Raw genomic sequence first — 23,183 nt, 5'->3', positions numbered from 1 at the left:
AGCACCGGGACGGCAAGCATGTTCGTTTCAGATACTTTGTTCCTCGCCGACAGTTCGGAAGACCAAATCTGTCGGATGAGACGTTTGTATCTGCTTCGGAGATCCGTTATCACACACTTAACAAGTCAAAGCTGCTGAGCATCAGACAGCATATTGTTGAGAGAATACGGATACTATCTGACGCTAAGAGAAGTCTAGAGCGGAGGGAGAGGTGGGTCAGAGAAAAGCAACAGTTTCTCTCTGACCCATCTCGACTCTTACAAGACCCTCCCGTTACTGTCGAACACCCACCCACACCAGAGGAGGTCGAAGTATTTTGGAGAGAAGTCTACGAATTGCAGCATAGACTGGACGAAGACTCAGAAAATATAAATAGCTTCAAGGAGTTATGTGTTGCCCTTATAACACCTGATAAAGAATGCCCACCCATCACTAACGAGTAGGTGAAAAAAGTATTAAGAGGGATGAAGAACTATTCCGCACCGGGACCAGATTGTATCAAAACCTTCTGGTGGAAGAAGTTTTCTTCAACCCATCAGCATTTGGCCCGTATTTTCACCTGATATTTGAAGTCGGAAGAGCCGATTCCAGAGTGGTTGGTAGAAGGGCGCACAATACTTCTGCCGAAAATAGAAAACTTAGCTGACCCGAAGAATTACAGGCCAATAACTTGTCTGAACACGCTTTATAAGATATTCACAGCTATCCTAAATGATAGGATTCTTCGGGCAATTTAACCTGTGTGGCAAGAAATGTATGAACAACGAGGCTCAAAGAAAGGCGTATCCGGATGTCGGGAGAACCTGCTCATCGATAGATGTGTCTGCAAAGTTGCAGCATTCTACCAGCGTGACCTATCGATGGCCTGGATTGATTATCGGAAAGCTTTCGATTCGACATCCCATAGACTTATCATCTGTCTTTTGGAAATCTTAAAGGTTCATTCGCAAATATTTGGGTGCATATAGAGATTGATGCCGCTTTGGAAAACCAGACTTACGATCTCATCTGGAAAAAATCGTGTGAAAACTAACAAGGTCACCTATCAGAGAGGTGTCTTTCAGGGCGACACCATGAGCCCACTCCTCTTTTACCTTACATTATTGCCACTGTCTCTAGCACTTCGCCATGCCGACGGGTACTTGCGCGACAAACCAGCAGATCGAAAGTACAAGGTCACTCATGTATTTTACATGGACGATCTTAATATCTATGCTAAGAGCAGAGAACAACTGCATCTAGCTCTGGGGATTGTCGAACGATATACTAAGGAAATTGAAATGGAATTTGGGTTAGAAACATGCGCCAAGGTTTATTTGAAGCGAGGAAAACTTAATGGCATCCCTGAAGATCCTGAGCTCGTTGATAGAAGCGCCATACGACACCTTTATGCTGGAGAGACTTGTACATACCTGGGCGTGCCACAGAGCCGCATTCCGGATGTGTCATCTATAAAGGGTACTCTCCGAAGCAGATACAAACGTCTCATCCGAAATATTTGGTCTTCCGAACTGTCGGCGAGGAACAAAATATCTGCAACGAACATGCCTGCCATCCTCGGTACTACTCTATTCATTTGAAGTAGTTCCATGGACGAAGAACGACCTCAGATCTCTTGATATCGGGACAAGAAAGGTTATGCACATGAACAAAAGCATACATCTTAAGTCTTCCGTTCCGCGACTGTACATCTCACGCCGTCAAGAGGGTCGCGGAATATTGAGTCTTGAATGTCTTCACGACAGGATTATTCTGGGTACAGCACATAGAGTTGCAAATGGAAGAGACCCTCTTCTTAAAATGGTCAGGAATCACGAGGAAGTAGGCAAAGGAGCATTTCTTTACAAAGCAGCGGAGGAGGCTGCTGAAACACATGGACTTGACTTCAGTATTAGGGGTGAGCAAAATGCATCAAATATAATCTATCTCGAGTACTCACTCCTGAAAGCCCGGATTAAGAAAGCACAAGAGAAAAACTTTCGTGAACAACTCCTCGATAAAAGGATGCACGGTATCTTCCACAGAAATGTGAAGGATCAGTCAATGTCTTGTGAGCTAACGTTTGCTTCCCTTAAATCGCCCGGATTGAAGTCTGGTACGGAGGGTTTCATTTTTGCATGCCAAGACGGTGTCATGTCCACCTTAACATATCGTCACCATATTTTGAGCCAAGACATTCCCGATGATAGCTGCAGAGCGTGCCATGCACACCCCGAGCATTTAGCTCACATAGTATCTAGTTGTCCAACTCACGCGGGAACGACCTACATTCAAAGGCACAATGCGACACTAAGAGTGCTTTATTCCCATCTCTGTCACTCTTACGGCATTAACCTTAATATCGCTCATCTAAATGCTCCTAGAAAAATTGAGTCAATTGTCGAGAATGGGAAGTGCCGCATATACTGGAACTATATATTCTCGACAATTGTTTTTGTTGCTCACTCGAGGCCTGACATGGTTCTTCTTGACTTCGAGAAGCGAACCATGTTCGTCATCGAATTTTTGGCACCAGCTGACAAAAACATCATAACCAAGGAGAATGAAAAGAAAGATAGGTATCGAGACCTTATAAGGGAGTTGCAACGATTGTACCCGGAATATTCTGTTAAATTGATCGTCCTTATCATCGACGCTCTTGGAGGTGCCAAGCTTTCACTTGCTAATGGCCTAGAAAGCATCCCTGCGTGTCAACAATATGCTAGAACACTTGCGAGAAAAATGCAGAAGGCGGTTGTCCTTGGGTCGCTCAGTGTTCTTAGGGTGCAGCAGGCTTTTGCTGGATCGTCGTATTGATTCCTTTATAGACTGTAACCACCTATCTCACGGTCGTGAGACGTGGTTGTGGCTGAAATTTTACCGCGATTTCGCTGGAAGCGGGTGCAATTTTCCAGATTAGCACCCGCTCCCGGCGAAATCCTGCGGTTGTCCTTATGACAAATTTTTAATTTTATATATATATATATATATAGAGAGAGAGAGAGAGAGAGTGAGACAGTTCAAATCGGAATTTAAATCGAAAAACTGAACGCGTCGAATGCTGATTCAAAGGACTTTCCATCTGCCCACTTCAAATCGGAATTGAACTCGAAAAAATGAACGCCTCGAATTTCGATTCGAATGAAATTTGAGCAGCCCACTTCGATTCGAAAGACTTTCGAATCGGTTTTTTTTTATTCGAACTGAAGTCGTCGAATGCCGATTCGAAAGACTTTTGAATTGCCAAATTCGAATCCGACCTGCAAACGTGTTATCATTGTCCTTTGTTCTCCTTTTCTATAATCAATGTGGAATAGAGATGTGTGCCAAACACTTTCGTCTCCTCCGTTCATCGCCAGTGCCAATACTCGAACTACCCAATACCTTGTTCTCACCCTCTAGTATTCATATCCGCCTCATAATCTTCTTAATCCCAAAATTTCCATCACCACTCTATTTGACCGCCCGGCCTTTTGTCTACGAAATAATACATGAATATATTGCTTAGCTTACATAATTTTTGTTAATTAATAATACCTATTTAAATTACTCTAACCACGGAATTCGACACACCGATGTTGTATGTCATTTTTTTTTAGAGGAAAAGTGTTAGGGCCCTTGGACGAACGTTAGAATTTATCATTATTTCAGATCCAACCTAGTGTGCTTGTCCAAATTTGGTTTATGTTGAAACAGAGCCATTTAAGGACAACCGCCTTCTGCATTTTTCCCGCAGATGTCTTAGCATCTTGTTGACATACAGGAATTCTTTTCATGCTGTTAACTAGTGAAAGCTTGGCACTTCCAAAAGCGCCCATGATAAGGACGATCAGCTTAACAGAATGTTGGGGGTATAACAGTCGCTACTTCCTCATAAGGTATTTTTTTGTTTCATTCCCTCTTTCTTTTCATTCTCCTTAGCTACGATGTTTTTGTCAGCTTGTGCGCAAAACTCAATAACGAACAAGGTTTGTTTCTCGAAGTCAAGGAGAAATATTTCAGGTATCGAGTGTGCAACAGAAACAATTGTCAAAAATATAAAATTCCAGTATATGCGGCGCTTTTCGTTATCGACAATTGAATCGATGTCCCTAGATGTGTTTAACGGAGCGGCATTAAGGCTAATACCGTGAGATTGACAGATATGGTAATAAAGCTCTTATAGGGCCGTATTGTGCCTTTGGATGTAGACCGTGTCCGCATTAGTTGGACAGCTAGATAGTATGGTTCTTAGATACTCGGGGTATGCCTGACACGCTCTAAGGCTTTTATCGAGAATCTCTTGGCTCAATATGTGGCGACGGTATGCTAAAGTGGTAATTACAACGTCTTGACATGCCAAAATGAAACCCTTAGTCACCCTTATTCAGTGTGTGTTTGACTATATAAAATCTGGCAGGAATATTACCAATAAGGTTCGGCAGTTCGCGCGCGAAGTGCGGATTCGTCATTACACACTTAACAGATCAAAGCTGCTGATCATCAGGCGGAATATTGTTAACAGAATACAGGTACTATCTGACGCCAAAAGAAGTCTAGAGTGGGGGGAGAGGTCTGTTGAGAGAAAACAAACAGTTTTTCTCTGACAAATCTTAACTCTTCCAAGACCCTCCACTTAGTGTCGACGATCCGCCCAAACCAAAGGAGGTCGTAGCATTTTGGAGTGGAGTCTACGATGTTCAGCATCCACTCAAATAAGACTCAAATAACTTAAATAGCTTCAAGAAGCTGTGCAATGCCCTCATCACAGCTGAGGAAGAATGCCCACCGATTACAAAGCAGCTCGAACAAAGGCATAGCTTGTTGTAAGATTACCTTTCAGAAATATATCTTTCAGTGCGACACCATGAGCCCACTCCTCTGTGCCTTACATTATTGCCACTATTTCTAGCTCTTCGCCATTCCCAAAGGTACTTTTGCGGCAAACCTGAAAATCGAAAGCTTGAGGTCACTCATGTGTTTTACATGAATCTTACTATGTCTTTGTTTGAGCTGCGTTGTAATGGGTGGTCATTCTTCCTCAGGTGTGACGGGGGCATTGCACAGCTCCTTGAAGCTATTTAGGTTCTTTGAGCCTTCTTTCAGAGGATGCTGAACTTATGTCGACAATAAGTGCAGGGTCTTGGAAGAGTTAAGATGTGTTGGAGAAAAACTGTTTGTTTTCTCTCAACCCACCTCTCCCCCTACTCTATACTTCTTTTGGCGTCAGATAGTACCTGTATTCTGTCAACAATATGCCGCCTTAATGCCGCTCCGTTAAACACATCTAGGGAAATCGAGTCAATTGTCGATAACGAAAAGCCCCGCATATACTAGAATTTTATATTTTTGACAATTGTTTCTGTTGCACACTCGATACCTGGCATATTTCTCCTTGACTTCGAGAAACGAACCATGTTCGTTATCGATGTTTCTGCACTAGCTGACAAAAACATCGTAGCCAAGGAGAATGAAAGGAAAGAGGGAATGAAACAAAAAAATACCATATGAGGAAGTTGCGACTGTTATACCCCGAACATTCTGTTAAGCTAATCGTCCTTATCATCGGTGGAAGTTTTGAGATTAAGAAGATTATGAGGCGGGTATGAATACTAGAGGGTGAGAACAGGGTATTGGGTAGTTCGATGATATAACGCAAGTGAAGGTGAAAGATCGGAAGGAGGAGAAAACAACTGAGGAACGCAAGCGTCAAATTTTGGAAGTAGAAGCTGACTAGAGCAGTGGAGTGGGCTGTGCTGAGACGGATGAGAACAAGACGAGAAGCAGAGAAACGAAAGGAAGAGAGTAGAATCTGCACAGGGACTCGTTATGCCAGAAATTGAAAGAAGTACAAGGGCAGATCTGTACTGGAAGTTTGCAGGAGGAAGGAAGACAAGTTACTAAAAACAGGTGTAGTTCGAGTATTGGCACTGGCGATGAACGGAGGAGACGAAGGCGTTTGGCGCACATCTCTATCCCGAATAGATTATAGAAAGGGGGGACAAAGGACAATGATAAGACGTTTGCAGGTCGGACCAGTAGATTGGGGAGAGGGGGGCAGAAGAAGGAAGAAACGATGTGACTAGAATAGAGGGCGAAGAAAAGAAGAAGCATCAGCATGAAGAAGAAAAGTGGATTTTAAGGAAAAAAAACAGTGAATAGGTTGAAAGGAAGCGGAATGCAGAGTGGATTCAGTGAATAAAGATTACAAGCAGTAAGTGAAAAATGTTCAAAATTCGACGAGTCATATATATTTTTAGTTGAGAGAGAGATGGATGCGATAGGGTATAGTTTGTGACGGAGTCTAAGATATAAGTGAAAAATGTGAGTAGCTCGTCGACTTGTATAAAATAGAGGTAAAGAAAAAGTAGAGCATGAAAAGGTTTGACAAGCAAAATATAAAAAATTATAAACTAATATCATTGTTACAGTTTATTCCAATATTCTTATAAATATATTACATATTTCATCAGAATTTTAAATTTTGAAAAAATTCGGAATAAAATCTAATTGTAAAATGATTTGATGAAACAAATCAATCCTTTCTTCGACCGTTGATATTTATTGATTTCAAATCGTAGATTTCAAATTCTTTATGTCTTACGGTCCTATCGTAAATCGAAAAAATAAATATGAGTCAAAAAAACATGTTCTTCGAAACTCAGATATTTATTTAATAGAAAAAACTCCTTTCAAAACTTCCTGACGTCTCAGTACACATGCGTACCTTTTTCAAAGGTTCTTAAACCTAAATAATTATAATAAAAATTAGTAATTTTAGTGCGAACAAATATGATAGATAATTACGTAGATTTGAATACATTGTTACCTGAGTTGATGGTAGTTTAAATAGTCAAACAGATCAATTTTCAGTCAAATAAAAAAAGGAACATTTGAGTCCATACTTTAAAGAAATTAATTAAAATTTAGTCTTTTTTTTTTTGAAGTCTCAAAAAAATTTTTGAGACTTCAATCGATTACCCTACATTTTTTAAAAATTGTACGAGAAAAACAAAATTGGCGTAGGTTAGGACGGACGAACAGAAATTGACAGTTTTAGAAATACATGAGGAATACGTAATGAACGATGATGTGATAGGCAAGTTTCCATTGAAAACCACTGATGTGGAAGCGCGTAATTGAGTTTAAATTTGAAATAAGAAAATTAAAAAAATTTTTTTAAATTTCAAAAAAAAAATGAATAAATTTTAATTAATTTCTTTAAACTATTGACTCAAATGTTCCTTTTTTTATTTGACTGAAAATTGATCTGTTTGACTATTTAAACTACCATCAACTCAGGTAACAATGTATTCAAATCTACGTAATTATCTATCATATTTGTTCGCACTAAAATTACTAATTTTTATTATAATTATTTAGGTTTAAGAACCTTTGAAAAAGGTACGCATGTGTACTGAAACGTCAGGAAGTTTTGAAAGGAGTTTTTTCTATTAAATAAATATCTGAGTTTCGAAGAACATGTTTTTTTTACTCATATTTATTTTTTCGATTTACGACTGGACCGTAAGACATAAATAATTTGAAATCTACGATTTGAAATCAATAAAATCTAATTTCCTAAGAAATCTAAAGGGGTAAACGTACAACAGGTGAAAAGTATACAAAGGTGGAAGTCGGGGTTTCACTACCTGAGTCCAAAGTGAGTGGCTTACTGCTCGACCCATTAACCAGTAATTCCCTGAGAGTAACAAAGGTGCAAATGCAGAGTTGGTTTGCACATTGACATTTGATGAGTTTATGAACTCTGATGAATTTTGTTAGCTAAAATCACCCAAAATTTTGAATGCCATGCACTCGCTGAATTGCACAGGCCCACAAAAAAAAGTTGTCTGCACAAGACAAGCGACTAGGCTACCCTTATGGATTTTGAGCCGCTGAATCCAAAGATGGCCTCAGAATTTATCCAACACGTCTCAGTTTTTCCCTAGATGCAAAAAGTAGGGAAAAGCTTAGGGATTTTCTCATCACACAGGTCATACAAAAAATTTGTCTGCACGAGACAAGTGACAAGGCTACCCTTATGGATTTTGAGCCACTGAATCCAAATCTGGCCTCAGAATTTTTCCTAAATGTCTCAGTTTCCCCTACATGCAACAAGTAGAGAAAAGTTTAGGGATTTTTGGTCACACAGGCCATACAAAACATATGTCTGCACAAGACAAGTGACTAGGCTACCCTTATGGATTTTGAGCTGCTGAATCGAAATCTGGCTTTAGAATTTATCTTACGCGTCTCAGTTTCCCCCTAGATAAAGAAAATAAGGAAAACTCTTGGGACAACTTGCACGTTATTTTGATAATACCAGTATACGCGAAAATAGGCACATCGATATTATATTCTTAGGTGCAACTACTTTTAGAAGCTTAATTTGTACACATAAATTCTTCAGTGTGCCTTCTATTTCCCCTAGCCTGGGTAATTCTAGGAAAATTGAAGGGCTTTCTCAGATTATATAGATTTACATGGGAAAAAATACCAAAAATCTAATATCCTTTACAGTTTTGCGTGCGAAATCAGTCACTTGCCCTGTGCAAATCACTTTTTTTTTTGGTTGGCCTGTGTGACCAGAAATTCCCTAGAATTACGTAAGCTAGGGAAAACGAAAGGCATCCTATAGAATTTCTGTGTACAAATTAAGTCTCTATAAGTCGCGGCAATTAAGAATATAACATTCGTCCGTCTATTTTCCCATATACTGGTATTATCAAAATAACGTCCATAATATCCCTAGGTTTTTGCCTATTTTCTGCATCTAGGGAAAAACTGAGACGTGAACAACAAGTTCTGAGGCCAGATTTGGATTCAGCGGCTCAAAATCAATAAGGATAGCCTAGTCACTTGTTTCGTGCAGGCAAATTTTTGTTATGCCCTGTGTGACTAGAAAATCCCTAAGGCCTTACCCTACTTTTACGATCTAGGAGAAAATGGGAAAAGGTTGAAAATTTTAATAGCCTAATTTATATCGAGAGCGCAAAACTGCAGAGGATATATGATTTTTCTTCTTTTTTACTTCATAACTCAGTATAACATGCGCAAGACATTCAATTTCCGTAGATTTATCCTAGCCAGGGGAAACAAGAAGCACGCTGGGGAATTTTTGTGTATAAATTCGATCTTAAGGAGTCGCAACATATAAGAATATGACACCAGTACGCTTATTTTTCTGTATACTGGTATTATCAAACTAATTTCCAGAATTGCCCTAGTTTTCCCCCTACTTTCTGCATCTAGGGGAAAACTGAGACGTGTAGGACCAATGCTGAAGCCAGACTTGGATTCAGCAGCTCAAAATCCATAAGGGTAACCTAATCACTTGTCTCGTGCACTCTATGAAGAATCAGTTTCTAGTAATAGATGGTCAAAATTCGAAAATACGTTATTTTGGACCACCCTAATGACAGGCCGTTTTTTTAACTTGTAACATACAAAAATTTACCAGTTTTTAATGAGTATTCAAAAAGGCTTGCTTTCTCATTTATATTTTCAAATTCAAAACATGAAAACTAAACAAATTATCATTTAAAGTATTAAGAGCAGAGTTTCTGAATTGAGGAATCTGATGGGCAACCATTATTAACAAATTGAAAAACATATAAGTTGAATAGTTTTAAGATAATATCTTCAAAATAAATGTAATAATTAAAAAAATTACTTCGGAAATATTAAAGTGAATTCAAACGAATCTGGTCAAATACCTTCAAATTTAGGGTGAGATTTAAAGACTTCAAGATGAATCAAACAAAAAATATTAAAAAGTCTATCGCATAAATAGAATGGAGTGCATTTAGAAGAATTCAAAAGCATTTATGATAAATTAATAATAATTCAGTATGAATTCAAAATGAATTGCAAAAAATATTTTCAAATTTCTTCAAATTATTGAAGCCATATACCGTATCTGTAAAGTTTAAATCATACTAATAACACTGGAAATGAGCAACTTCAGTTTATGGAAAAACGACAAAAGTTGCAATAAAATGTTGAATAACAAAATTTTGTTTAAAGAATGCGCCTTTTTCACACAGGACAATGAAATGTTAGTTTTAATACTAATGCATGTTATGATTTATGATAATATACATTTATGGGAATGATGTACAGTTTCAGGGGTAAAATCGTGTGCGAAGCATGAGATACGTGATGAGAATGTGTTTGTTAAATCCGAAGGAGCTTTAATAAAAGAGAATTCACAATCACCAAATGACTGTTTTCAATGCTTTGACCTTTCGTTTAAAAAACTCGGTGCAAAAAGACGGAACGCGAAGCGCGAGAACCAACATTCGCTCGCTCAAACTTGCATAAATATTTTATTTTACATATGCGTAATAAAAAACCAAATTATGAGTAAACTTTACAGTGAATATCATACTACGTCTGATGTATAAACACATCTGTAAGAAATACATTGTACAGAGCAGGCTGGGTACAAAATGGCTTGTACCGAGCGCACTCTTACAACAATCACTATATAGAGAGGCCTCTGTACAACTTCGGGCTTGATACGAAACATATACAGAATCTACGATATTGCTACGACAAAAAAGTGTGACATACACACCCACTCACACACTTATGTATTCGAATGATTGTTTAAAACATCACATTGTATACTTTATAGTTGGAACGGATTATGATATATATTTTTTTTAGAATTTAAAAATTGCCACCACTTTTTATATGAATTTTTTACAGTCTCACAATTGTTAAAGTTAGTACCGTAAAACGGAGCTTAGCGTAATATCTAGGAAGAAGCGGGACACCTATTTTTTATCCAGCAAAAGCAATACCAACTTGTGAAAAGGAAAATTCCTGATGTTAAGCTTAGCCCAGCTTTTCGGTATATGCGCAATACTATCGGATCAAATAGAGCATGATGTTAGTACAATTACCTTTCGTGGCCGAATTGAAAGCGCTTTGAGATGCGTAAGTTCCGTCCGAAGTAACAAGCTGTGTAGTTACATTTTGTGCACTTTCTTCCACAGATTTTTCTCCTGCTTGCCTATTATTTTCTGCCTCCACTAAAGGCAAATCTCCCAAAGCAGCTCTAATGCGGTTCATGACTGCTTCTATATCGTCTTTTGATGTTGCGTACTCTCCCAAAATCCAGAGTGCTGCTCTATGCACTTTTACTGATCGAATTTGTGGAAACACCTGCAGTAGTGATATAAGTTGCTTCATTATGATAAGTGACTTAAATTCCTTGAATTTCACCATTTAATTCAACAGCTAGGTGCACTAATGGTAAAGTAAATTCTTTTTTATGTTTAAAAAAATGATAGGACCTAACAGTTGAATTACACTATTCGATTTTATTTTTAAACTTTGGACAACAACTGATGATTCTTATAAGACATTGTGTTTTAACTAAATGTTCTTCATATCAATGACCTTTCTGATGATATATAAGTAATTTAAAAGCAAATTTTAAATCTTAGATAAAGGGCAATGGCCAATAAGGAAGGGGGATCAGGTTACGGGACCAATTAGATCATCACCATCCACAGTATGATGTAGAATATAGTTCAATAATCCTGCACATCTTGAACAATAAAAAATGAGAAGTTTGGGACATATACATATAAAATTTTTTTTAAATGTATTTTGCTCTTTAAAGATATTCTGATTTTTTTTTCAAAATCAAAGGCCTTTTGAAAAACTACCAAATATATATGTGATTCAATCCGGGCTTTACCATGAAGTTACCAAATTAAAGATGTTAACGAAATAACAAATAATGAAATGTTAAAGACTAATAAGAAGGTCGTCAAAAACCCTATCCAAACTGTAGTAGAAAATATTTTCCTTTTTTGATAGTAAAGGAGTTTAAAATCGCCAAAGCAGATAGCAAATTCTCAGAAGTCACTCAACGCTCATTTTCATTTATTTTAATAAAATATCGGGTCCACTACAATGTTCAGCATTACACTTTTAAGAGAATTTTATTTTCAGATTTTTTCTTTTTTTATTTGCTCTCAGAGCAGAAATATATAAACAGAGTGATGAAATTGGCCATAAATAAGAAGTATTAAAAAATATTTCAAAAACGGATTTAACTCAAAAATTTTCCGTAACACTTTCAGCCGTTTTAAAGAATCAAGGAACATTAAACTTTAAAATTGTTGTCAGAGTAACCAAATACATTGATTTGGACTAAAAGTTTCAAGTTGAAATCGCATGTGCATGAACTTTACATAGACGCCCTACAATAATATTCCAATGAACTATTTCCTATAAAAGACAGCTCTGTGCCTCACACACATACTACAGTCACACATATACACACTTCACTATTATCCCTTTAGTTTAGTTGCCTGTGAACAGTTACACGACACACATACTTTTTGTACTGTTCTGAATAAACTTCGGTTTTATATTGAATTCGGTTCTCAATAATAATTTCGTGTACCCACCGACCTTGCTCTAACAGAGCCAATCCAGATTTAGGGTGACTTTGGATCTAAACCGTCAGGGCCGTCAGAACCATTTCCAGTGGATTTTACTGCGTGGTAAAAATATTTGGAAAATTGCTCGATTGGACTTATACGAAATACGAAAACCGACGCAAACAAATTTGTTCGATGAACGCGCGTGAATTTGTTTCGTCGTGAATATTAACCGGTAATTCAAATCGTGCGAAAAGAATCTGCTCATCTTCATCGCTTGTTAAAGCCAACATTGTTGTTTGTGTTATTGGTGTTTTAGTCATGAGTGCAAATTTATTCTCTTGCTGATCGAATGATTCAGCAATACAAGATACATCTTGTCCGCCATTCACATCGCCACAAAAATCACGTACGCAACAGTACTCGAGTGCGTCAAGAGATGGCGCAAGCTCAACCCAACTTCTATACTTCGATGCGGATCGAACTCTTGTCGGAAGAAAAATACGAGACTTGGAAGATCCAGGTGGAGGCTCTTCTAAATAAAAACGGAACATGGCCGTATATCTCTGGTGAAAAGGTAAAACCAGAAGACGAAGCAAACCCCTTCAATGCATGGAAACAAGAAGACTGGATGGCCAAGTCCGATCTCATACTTGCGATCAGTTTGTCACAACTGACACACATTCGGGGCTGTGAAACTTCACGCGAAGTTTGACAAAACTCGAATAAATTTATGCTTCACAGGGCCCCACAAGGAAGGCTACGCTCCTGGAACAGCTGTTGTCACAAAAATTACCCGATGGCGACGATGTGCGAGACTATTTGTCACGTTTTACGAACATTGTCGACATTTTACGACAGATGAATGTTGACATCAACCGTGAACTATCAACAATAATGTTACTCCACAGCTTGCAAAACAGCTACGACTTTTGTTGTGCTGCAAAGTCACATGACTCTTTAACTGACGCCGAGAAACTAATTGGAAAAATAATCGAGGAAAGTTTCGCTAGAGAGCACAAAAGCGACGAAAATGGATCCATGTTTGCCAAACAGCGACAAGCAAATGCAAATAAGTTTCAAAATAGGTCCGACCCAGATCAACGTGAGAAAATCAAGTTTAATTTTTGCGGAAAAATGGGACACCGAGCCTCTAAGTGTTTTAAAAGGAAGAGAGATGAACGAGAAAAGGCAAATGCTGTCGAGGAAGTGTTCTGCGTGAGTGAAACTCCCGATCATCCTCAGGACTCATCATACAGTGCTGTGACAGGTGAAATTTGGTGCATTAACAATGGGACTACCTCACATATTTAAGGACAAAAACCATTTTATGAACTCCCACAAGGTTGACAGTGGTCTGAAATTAGCAAGCGACACGACCGCGGAAGTGACAGCTAAAGGTGACGCTCGTGTAGTAGCATCTGATGGACATCGCGACAGATCGCTTTTATTGACAAATACACTTCACGTGCCGAATCTACGCACTATCCTTTTATCCTTTGCTAAAATCGTGGATAAAGGAAACTCGGTATTGTTTAGAAAAGAAAGTTCCGTTGTGAAAGATAAGCGTGGAAATGTCAAACTTCTCGCGGATCGCGGAGGTGGCTCGTTTCTTGTTCGTATTAAATTGGATATCGCGTGTACCGTGAGTAATGATATTTCCGAGGAAGTAGAGTGGCACAGAAGTTTTAGACATTTAAATCGAAAGGACATGAATCTCATGATGCGAAAAGAGATTGTTACCGGTCTTAATTTCGATGTTGATCCAAATTACCCACCACGTGACACTTGTGCAGCTGGAAAAATCACTCGCCCGCCTTTTCCAAAAAGAAGTAAAGGGACCTTATCTCTTCTTGAATGTGTACAGACAGACCTTTGCGGACCAATGAGAACGGAGAAAATGGGTTGAGCTCGATACCTACTCACGTTCACCGATGACTTCAGCCACTGGACAGAACATTATCTACTCCGAAACAAATCTGACGTGACTGAAAAATTTCTGGAGTATAAAAATCTCGTCGAGACGTGCACTGGGATGAAGATCAAGGCACTTCAGTCCGATAATGGCAAAGAATTTTGTCAACACTAGAATGGATCGCATTTTAAGGGATTCAGGAATACAGAAACAGCTAACTGCACCCCATACCCCGCAACAAAATGGAATTGCGGAACGCAAAAACCGGACCCTGATCGAGCCTCCCCGCTGCATGCTCACAGATTCTGGACTGCCTATGTCATTTTGGGGCGAATCAGTCGCAACGGCATGTTATATTCGAAACAGGTGCATCACCAAGCTCTGGGCATCAAAACGCCAAACAAGAGATGGACGGGAAAGAAACCTGATTTGCGATCAGGACAAACTAAAGCCACGTGGACTCGAAGGCATCTTCGCTGGCTATGCTACCAACGCTACCAAATCCGAATCTTCGGGAACGAGCCAAGGAGATAATGAACAAGATGGATGGGACAGCCAAGGTATGTAGACTCAAAAAGGCACTTTATGGTTTGCGCCAGGCTGGATGCCAATGGCAGACCAAATTAGACTCGGTGTTACGAGACATGAACCTGGCACCAACAAGTGCAGATCCGTTCGTATACACTGATGAGGAGAAGAAGACGTACGTCCTTGCCTACGTAGATGACATCTTGATTATATCGAATAATCAATCGAGGAAGCGTCAAATAAAAAACAGATTTCACATGAGCGAGTGCAAGCCTGCGAATACTCAACTTGCAGCCGGCACAAAACTGACCAATGATTCCGTCAACGAATCAAAGGATGAGAGATTTCCATTCAGAGAATTGGTTGGAGGATAAGTACAATGAAATGAATTTTATTGTGTCACAACGGGAACACTTAAGTTAAGTTGTGTTGCGTTAGGCAAAATTTCGTTAGGTTCTGTTAAGTTAGATCCATCTGTAGGTTAAGATCGAGTTAACCTATTAAATATAGCACACGTTTAAGACTGAGAACCGCACGTTTACATAGCTACACGTGTGGTTGAATTTCATTCGGCTAGGTTAGGTTAGGTCAGGCTTCGTTAGGTTAGGATAGGCTAAACCTCTATGTAGGTTAAGCCGAAGCTGAATGAAACGGTACCGCAAACACAACGGAACAACACAATGAGTTTAATTGTGTTACGTGAAGTTAAGTTAGGTTAGGTTAGGTTTTTTTAGGTTAGGATAGGTTTGACCTCTTTGCAGGTGAAGCCCAAGCTGATTCAAACGGTACCGCAAACACAACGGAACAACACAATCAGTTTAATTGTGTTTCGTGAGGTTAGGTTAGGTTAGGCTATGTTAGATTTATTTCTAAGTTAGGCTCGAGTTGACCCATTCGATGTAGCACACATTTGCTACTGGGAAAATATGCTTCCAGAGCTTTACGTGTAGTTCAATAAATTTCTGTTAATTCAGGTTAGGTGAGGTCAGGTTTTGTTGGGTAAATTTATGTTAAAAAAGTTGATATCAGGCAAGGGTTGATCCTTCACAGTAATCGACATGTTTTTGAAGTGAAAATTTGCATCACTGGCATTATTTTGAAATTGATTTGCCTCAGTGTATGATTTTTCGTCATTTTTTGAGGTTATGGCTCAACCATGACGTGATGGGTGATTTTTGATACCGAATTTGAATTCAGCGCCCCAAAATCCATAGGAATACGTGTGTCTTGTTACCAGATCCGCACACTTTTTGTGTGGCTGTGTTACCGTTAATGGAGCATATTCCACAAAATCTTTGTTTGATATTAAAGTCTGAGGCTCTTTACCATAGTATGTCGATTAAAAATTCGCAAACATTTCATACAATAAAGCGTACTGATTTTTATCAAAATCTAAATTTAAATTGCCGTATGGATAGCATTGAGAATTTAGAAATAATTTAACATCAGATAGTTTGCAATGATTAAAATAACTAGAATTTTCAGCACCAACATTTTTCTTATTTGCTCAAAATGTATATAATAAGTTTTACATCAACAAAGTAATCCAACTAACAGAGTCTTTGCTGAAATGGTTTCATCGAAAAAGAACAAGATAATTGCCTTAATAAAATTACTGATTTAGATTATCTTAATGAATCATACAATTCTATTTTATAATTTTGTCTGCAAAATTTTCACAACAATGCTGTCAATTAATTTTTTTCCTTTTTATTAAAATAAATGTTATATTCAATAACTCAAACGATCTCGCTTGTTGCTACTTTCTTAATAACTTTAGCACATCATCTGTTATTATGTATGAAAATCTGTTTTAAAATTAGCGCTTTTTCTTCTGAATCATTGTATGATAGGTTAGTCTATGTTGAGGACAGTGACTTTTGGAGTCATTATTATGCGAGCAGGATGCAATCACATCCTGATCTCATAATAATAATTAATATGTTATTATTTTTAAACATCATAATTTAAGTTATCTTATCCAATTTTATATGTCGAATTAGAACAATTCTACACCAAAACAATCTTTTGGGAAATTTTAATATGGTAACTATAACTTTCCACTTCTAAAACCTAACCTCTTAGATACTTATCATTTTACTTTTAACGATCACAAATTTTAATAATTCTTTAAAGAAATTCTACATAACAACTCAGTGAATAATAATTTTTCTCTTCTGTCTTTTTTAATTAATTCCAATATAATTCAGATTAAAACAATTTGACTCCAAAAATGACATCATGGAATTTCGATTTTACTTCGTAAGTTTTTATTGCTCTTTTTTAATTCTAATCTCATTATAAGTTAAGAAGTTTATTCTATTTTTACACATTTTCTAGAATATAAACTGTTACTAGTAAGTTCCCCTTGAGGATGAAAATACTGAGTTTTCGAAACCTTGGAAATATTTGTAAATAAAATCTTGTCCGATAGAATTGTAAGAAACCTCTGTTGCACTTTTTTATCCTAAAATTATTTAAGATATAGTCTTGCACATTAGGAAAAATTTAAATTATTATTACATTTTCAGGAGGCAGTGCCAAAAGTATGTGGTAATTTTTATTACTGAATAATAATTAAATTGCAACATTTCAATTTTCATAATGAAAGAGAAAAACAAAAAATAGATTTCGAATTTTTTTAGACTGATTTATAATTCCTTTCACATAATTAATCATTAAAAGTAACCTAAATATAAAGTTTTTGAACAAACATGGCATATTTAAGAAAAAAATAATAACTTGCTTCATACCTGCGAAAAATACAACAAAATGTGCCATAAGATTCAAATTCAAATACCACATGGAAACATTTATGAATTGTACTTTTTTAAAAGCACTGCAGTTGCTTTGAAAATAATTGGTTGAAGCAATAACTACTAACAGGCGCCATTTTATAAATCCTCGTAATCCTATTACAGACCTCTGTCAATTTTGCATATATTTTTCGAAAAGAATTGGCGAAATGGGAGTTAGGTATACATTGTTAATCGCTGATATTAAAAATGTTATTAACTGTCATTAATATCATAATTTCTATGTACTTTTAATCACTTTTATTCAGTATATTGAGATACAAATCAGAATATTAATTAATAATTATATAATCAAAGAGAAAAATCTGAAAATATTATATCCAATAAGCGAAACATTTGCTATGTGTAATTATACTGATAAAAAAGATCACTTAAATCCAAGAAATGTAGTACTAAATGCATCCAATCAATTACTTTCAGATTGAAAGAAGTTCTTCTTATAATAAGAATGATTTTATCATTTGAAAAACATTATTTATTGAGACAAGAACAATTTTCTGCGATAACAAATTATTTGATTGGGCGTATTCAGTACTACATTTCTTGGATTCAAGCAATGTCTTTTCTCAGTGTACAGATAAAAACTCCATAGTAACTTTTTAAATAAAATAATGGCCTTAGTGTTCCGCAAGTAGGTCGAAATTGTTTAATTATCAAAATTTAAAAAGTTTCCCTGCGAGTTTCAAAAATTATGGTAATTTTTTTAAGTACAATTTTTGGTATTGAATACGAATAAAAAATTTAAATTACAAAAATATTAATTTTGTTTAATTAATTTTTTTAAAGGAGTATCAATTGAATTTGTTAATATTTCGGTGACTATTATAAAAAAATTAAAATTTTAAAAAGAATAGTATTATTCATAGCTTTCCTTGAGTACGCACTGGAGAAACAAGCTATAAATTCCTTGGACTTAAAAAATGCTTCTATACTTTCAGGCTGTTAAAAAGTCATAGACTAAAAAATTCGTAAATTTTTAAGAAATTTAACGTCTAACAGTGTCTAAGAATTTTTTCGAAATCTAAGGAAGTTATAGACTGGATTGACATGCATACAACAACACCGTCGGTTAACTTTTTTTTATATTAACAGCCAGACGGTATGAATCAAATGTTCAGTGCGTGATCAGCTACATAACATCAACTAAAAAATTTACTCCAAAAGTCAGGGCACTTGCTCGACACTTAAGAAAAGCAGATCGCAAACTAAACAAGTGTAAACTGTTAACTATCAAGCAGCACTGGACGCAAAAAGTAAGAGCTATTTTTACAGCCAAAGCGCGCCTTGTATAGCGGATAAAGTGGATTCACAAAAATTCCACCTTTTCACTCATCCTTTTCGTCAGTTCAATAAAACGTCACATACCGTTAAAAATTTACCAAGTCGAGAAGAAATTCAAGTCTTCTAATTATTGCTGAAGAATTCATGACCATCTTCGGCATTTTTTTGGTTATCTAATGGTATGTGTAATTCTCCATTATTTAACTTAACAGTGTTGTAAAGCCTGATATTGTCCGCCGACATCTGAAGACAAAGATCTTTTACATGATTGAGCTCTCGACGCCAGTCGATGGTAATATCACGGCAAAACAGGAAGATAAACGAGCTAATATCAAAAACTTCTTTTTGACCTTACCAGGTTGTACCAAGGCTTCGTCCATCCTGTAGTCCTCATAATCAGATGCCTTCTGGGCATAAAAGCCTTATTTCTCAGCCAACTCAACAAGATTCTTAAAAACTAACATCCATTCACACCTTTCCTCTAAGACTACTCCATCTTACAGCCTAGTCTTCCTCGCCTCACCTTGCCTCGCACACATGGCCCTACTTTCTCGTTTTGCCTTGCATTGCCAACTTCTGCCTCCCCAGCTAATACTTATCTACTATTTAAAATATTTACATTTTCCTTATAACTACTTTCTCTCCCATTTACAGTCTTTCCACTCCTCTTTCTCCTCCCTTCTCTTCCCCTCCATCTTACCTAACACCCTCTTCACCAATGCTACTGGCTTTCGTTCTCCCTTTTATGCATTAATACTTCCATGCTTATCTCACTCCTTTTTTCCGTTCTCACACTTCTCCAAACAGTGCTCCCCTGTCGCGTCCTCCTTCCCGCATAATTCACACATCCTGTTCCCCCTGGAGAGTCAAACCCTATTTAAATTCTCCATGCACCCACACTTCATCCTCGCACTATCTTTCTTTATTTTCTCACACAAATATTGCGCTTCCTCCCTTGGCATAATCCACGCATAGTTCCTGTTAAACCTTCACTCTCTCATTCTCTCCTCCCCTGCTGCCTTCTCTCTCCATGCCGTTTCTCTTAACCATCTCATATACCTTCCTTACTTTCTCATGCCTCCGTCTCGCTTCATCCACCGAGAGTCGAGTCGTTCTAAAATATCTTTCCTTTTCTACCTCTATCTTCCCACCCCTATTTCTATTCTCCTTCTCTCACCAACACTCCCTAACCAGCCTGCTGCCTATTTTTTAAAAAATTTCTCCTCATATTTACACACTCTACTCCCCGTTATAATCCCCAAGCTCATTCTTCCTGTTTTCCTACAGACAATATAGTTAGACGTCTTCCTTTCCAACCCCAGTGTCAACTTTACATACTTCTCCTGTATCTTATTTACCTCCGCACTTTCCTTTCACCTCCAGACCTCCAATTCATAAAATAAGACACTCATCACTACCACATTGAACCTCATTACCACATTTGCCCTTCTCACTCTCTTTTATATGACCATCCACTCCTACTCCTCCGAAAAAGGAAGCCCTGGTACACAAACTCTTTCACCTCTCTTATCCCTTCCACCTCCTTTCCTGAAAACTATGACCAGGCCGCTAGCCTACATTCCATATCCGCGATTAAAATCGCAAAAAGCGTTGGGCCTCAACAACCTATCCATCCAGAAACCCTCTGAAATTCGGTACCCTCCTCTCACCACATTTTTCGTCTATTCATATACCTCCTAGAATTTTCTTGCCTCTCCCTATCCTCCTTTTTATACACTACCTCCTTCAGCCTCACCCTTACCTCTTGTGTTCTGAAAAGCCACGCTTCGTTGACTACCCTGTCCAGCCCTGCTGACTTAAACTATTTCGTGTTCCTTATCTGCTTCTCTATAACCTCGTCATTTAGCTCCTCCTTATCTATCTCCCTCGTTTTCCTGATCTCCTCATCCTTCTACCGTGAATATGGGCCCTGAAATGATTCTTCAAAAAATTCTCTCCATTCCTCAGTTCTTATCTTTTCACTTATCCACACCCTGGGCTTCCAAAAGCTACTAATTATCTTCCACGCGTCTCCTTTTATCTTAACACTTCTTAACTTCTCTTCCAGATCTTGCTCCTTGTCCTGCTCATTCTTCTTACATATAACCTAAACTCCTTTCTCATTTCTACGTACTCCTCCCTTTTCGCAGTTCCTTCTTCCCATCTCGTGTACTTCCTTTTCACCTTTCTTTTTATCTTTTTTACATTCCATATCCCACCACGGCTTCACCATTTCTTTCATCTTCTTTATAAATACCTTCTTTTGCACGCATCCTTTCACTTTCTCTTTCAGTTCCTCAAATCTCTTCCACTGACTCGCCATTAAAGCTTACCTTTACCAACTGCTCCTGATACTTCTTTATCGCATCCCTCCTTTATGTCACCCTCTCCTCTAATGACCCTTCTTCCCCACCTTGCCTTCCGTCATCCTCTCCTTTTATCCGCAATCTTTACGGTTGACGGTCTGATTCTATTCTCCCTTCCAATGCGAATTTCTCTCTCTCTGCTCCCAACCGTGCATATTCATGTCCACATAGTCTATCACCAATATCCCTAGCTTACTCGCATACGTGTATTCTGCCTATTCGTCCTCTGTTACCACACCATTCATCACTGCCCAGTTTCTAGCCTCCATCCACTCTCTTAAAATCTCCCCCTTTTCATTTATTACTTTATCCTTCGATCTTTTTTCAAAAATTTTCCTCTCACTATAGAGGACCACTTTCTTTCTTATTCTAGCGTTAAAGTACCTCCTAGTACAACTTCCTCTAGTCTGTCCATAACCCCAGTTATAATTCACCCCTAGCCCTCCCATTGTTCTTTACTCTGGCTACCTCTTAAAGTCTCCACCTATACCCCACTGACAGCCTTGACTCTTTTCTCTCCCATTTCTTCCTCTCGACCCACGTCTCTACCAGTCACGAAATATCAAATTTCCTGAATATACGTCCACAAATCCTCATATTTTTTTTGCCCCTGTTACGTTCCAGTATAGCACCTTTACTACTCCACCTCCATAATTTATCCCCACCTCCCTACTTCTTACGAAACAAGTCCCCCTGCACTATATTGCATTATCCCCAATAGATCATCCTAGTCTTCCAATTCCACGACCGCCACTTCATACCCTTTCTTTCCTTTCAGCTTAAAATTAACTTCCTTGCCATTACACCCCCCCTCTCTCTTTTATCATGTGATCTACCCTCTTCCAGATCCCTTTCTGCTCTTCCTCCGTTCTGTCACCTACTTCCATGAATGACCTTCCCTCTCCCTTCTCAAGCCCTTTTTTTCGTTCGTTCTTTCCACACGCTAATTTCAAAATTCAATTTCGCTAATTCACGCTTATTTCAAATTCATTTCATAAACAAAACAAAGAGCAACGAAATATGATTAATAGTTTCCGGGAAAAATTATTTTAAAAAAGTATATATTTACGCAAATAACTCAAAAACTACTCATCTCTAAGATTTCAGCTTCCAGGCTCTAAATAACAAACTATTTGGCGTTTTTACTTGAAATTTAAGTAGGAGGGTTTTATTGCCTTCGACGGTTTCATGAAATTGAGTCTGCAGCAAAGCAGCATGCTGTCGAGAAATTAAAGAGGACAACCATAGTGATATTTCTATCACCTATTCCTTTTTTAAAGTCAGATGTCACTTTTAAAGAGGCCGTGAGTATACTGTGACTCGACCTGAAACTTGACTGCATTGGATCCATTGAACTACTGAAGTGAAGGTATTCCGAAAGTTATAGATAGGCAATATGCGCTAAAGGTAAAGTATTGTAAATATGAAGAAGAGCAGGGGAAATGACAGGACGAGCAAACCTACCATTTCAATAGATATACCATCAGATCACAAAGCATTAGATCTTACTTCTGATAGGGTATGAAAGAGATTTTGAGGGGAGATATCAAAGAAAAAAATTTAGAATCGTCAAATGTGGAGTATGTAGTGTAAGAAGGAAGGGGGATAAAGTACAAGGTTGCGTGAGCAGAGTCAAGAAGGTATTTAACACGCCGGGAAAAGTTGCAGTCAGTATGTTCATGTTTTGAAAGAATTAGAATAAGCCTTCTGAATAAAAGTTAGATAACTTCTTTTTTATTTACGTTTATTATAGCATTATAATTGTTTTAATTATTTGCGACCCTAATTTTTGTTTGCACTAAATTTCTCAGTTTACGAAATTCAGCTTTGATGACTATATTTTTCTTTCTTTTAGCTAATATTCTTTTTTATCGCGTCTTTTCATCAAATTCTTTATTTCGGAAAAGAGCCG

The 23,183-nt window shown here is 37.6% G+C and overlaps 1 protein-coding gene across 2 annotated transcripts in view; it reads right to left on the bottom strand.

Annotated features, from left to right (window-relative positions):
* The window catches only part of LOC117172318 (coatomer subunit beta), a 135,305-nt gene that overhangs the window by 32,613 nt on the left and 79,509 nt on the right, over positions 1–23,183 (bottom strand). For both annotated transcript variants that reach the window (XM_033360100.1, XM_033360101.1), the window contains one exon: positions 10,872–11,133. In XM_033360100.1, coding sequence (XP_033215991.1) covers positions 10,872–11,133 — 262 coding nt within the window. The remainder of the gene's footprint in view (positions 1–10,871; positions 11,134–23,183) is intronic.

The sequence above is a fragment of the Belonocnema kinseyi genome, chromosome 5, assembly GCF_010883055.1.
Source record: "Belonocnema kinseyi isolate 2016_QV_RU_SX_M_011 chromosome 5, B_treatae_v1, whole genome shotgun sequence".
NCBI classification, from domain to species: Eukaryota; Metazoa; Arthropoda; class Insecta; order Hymenoptera; family Cynipidae; genus Belonocnema; species Belonocnema kinseyi.
This window is presented reverse-complemented; position numbering and strand designations above follow the sequence as displayed.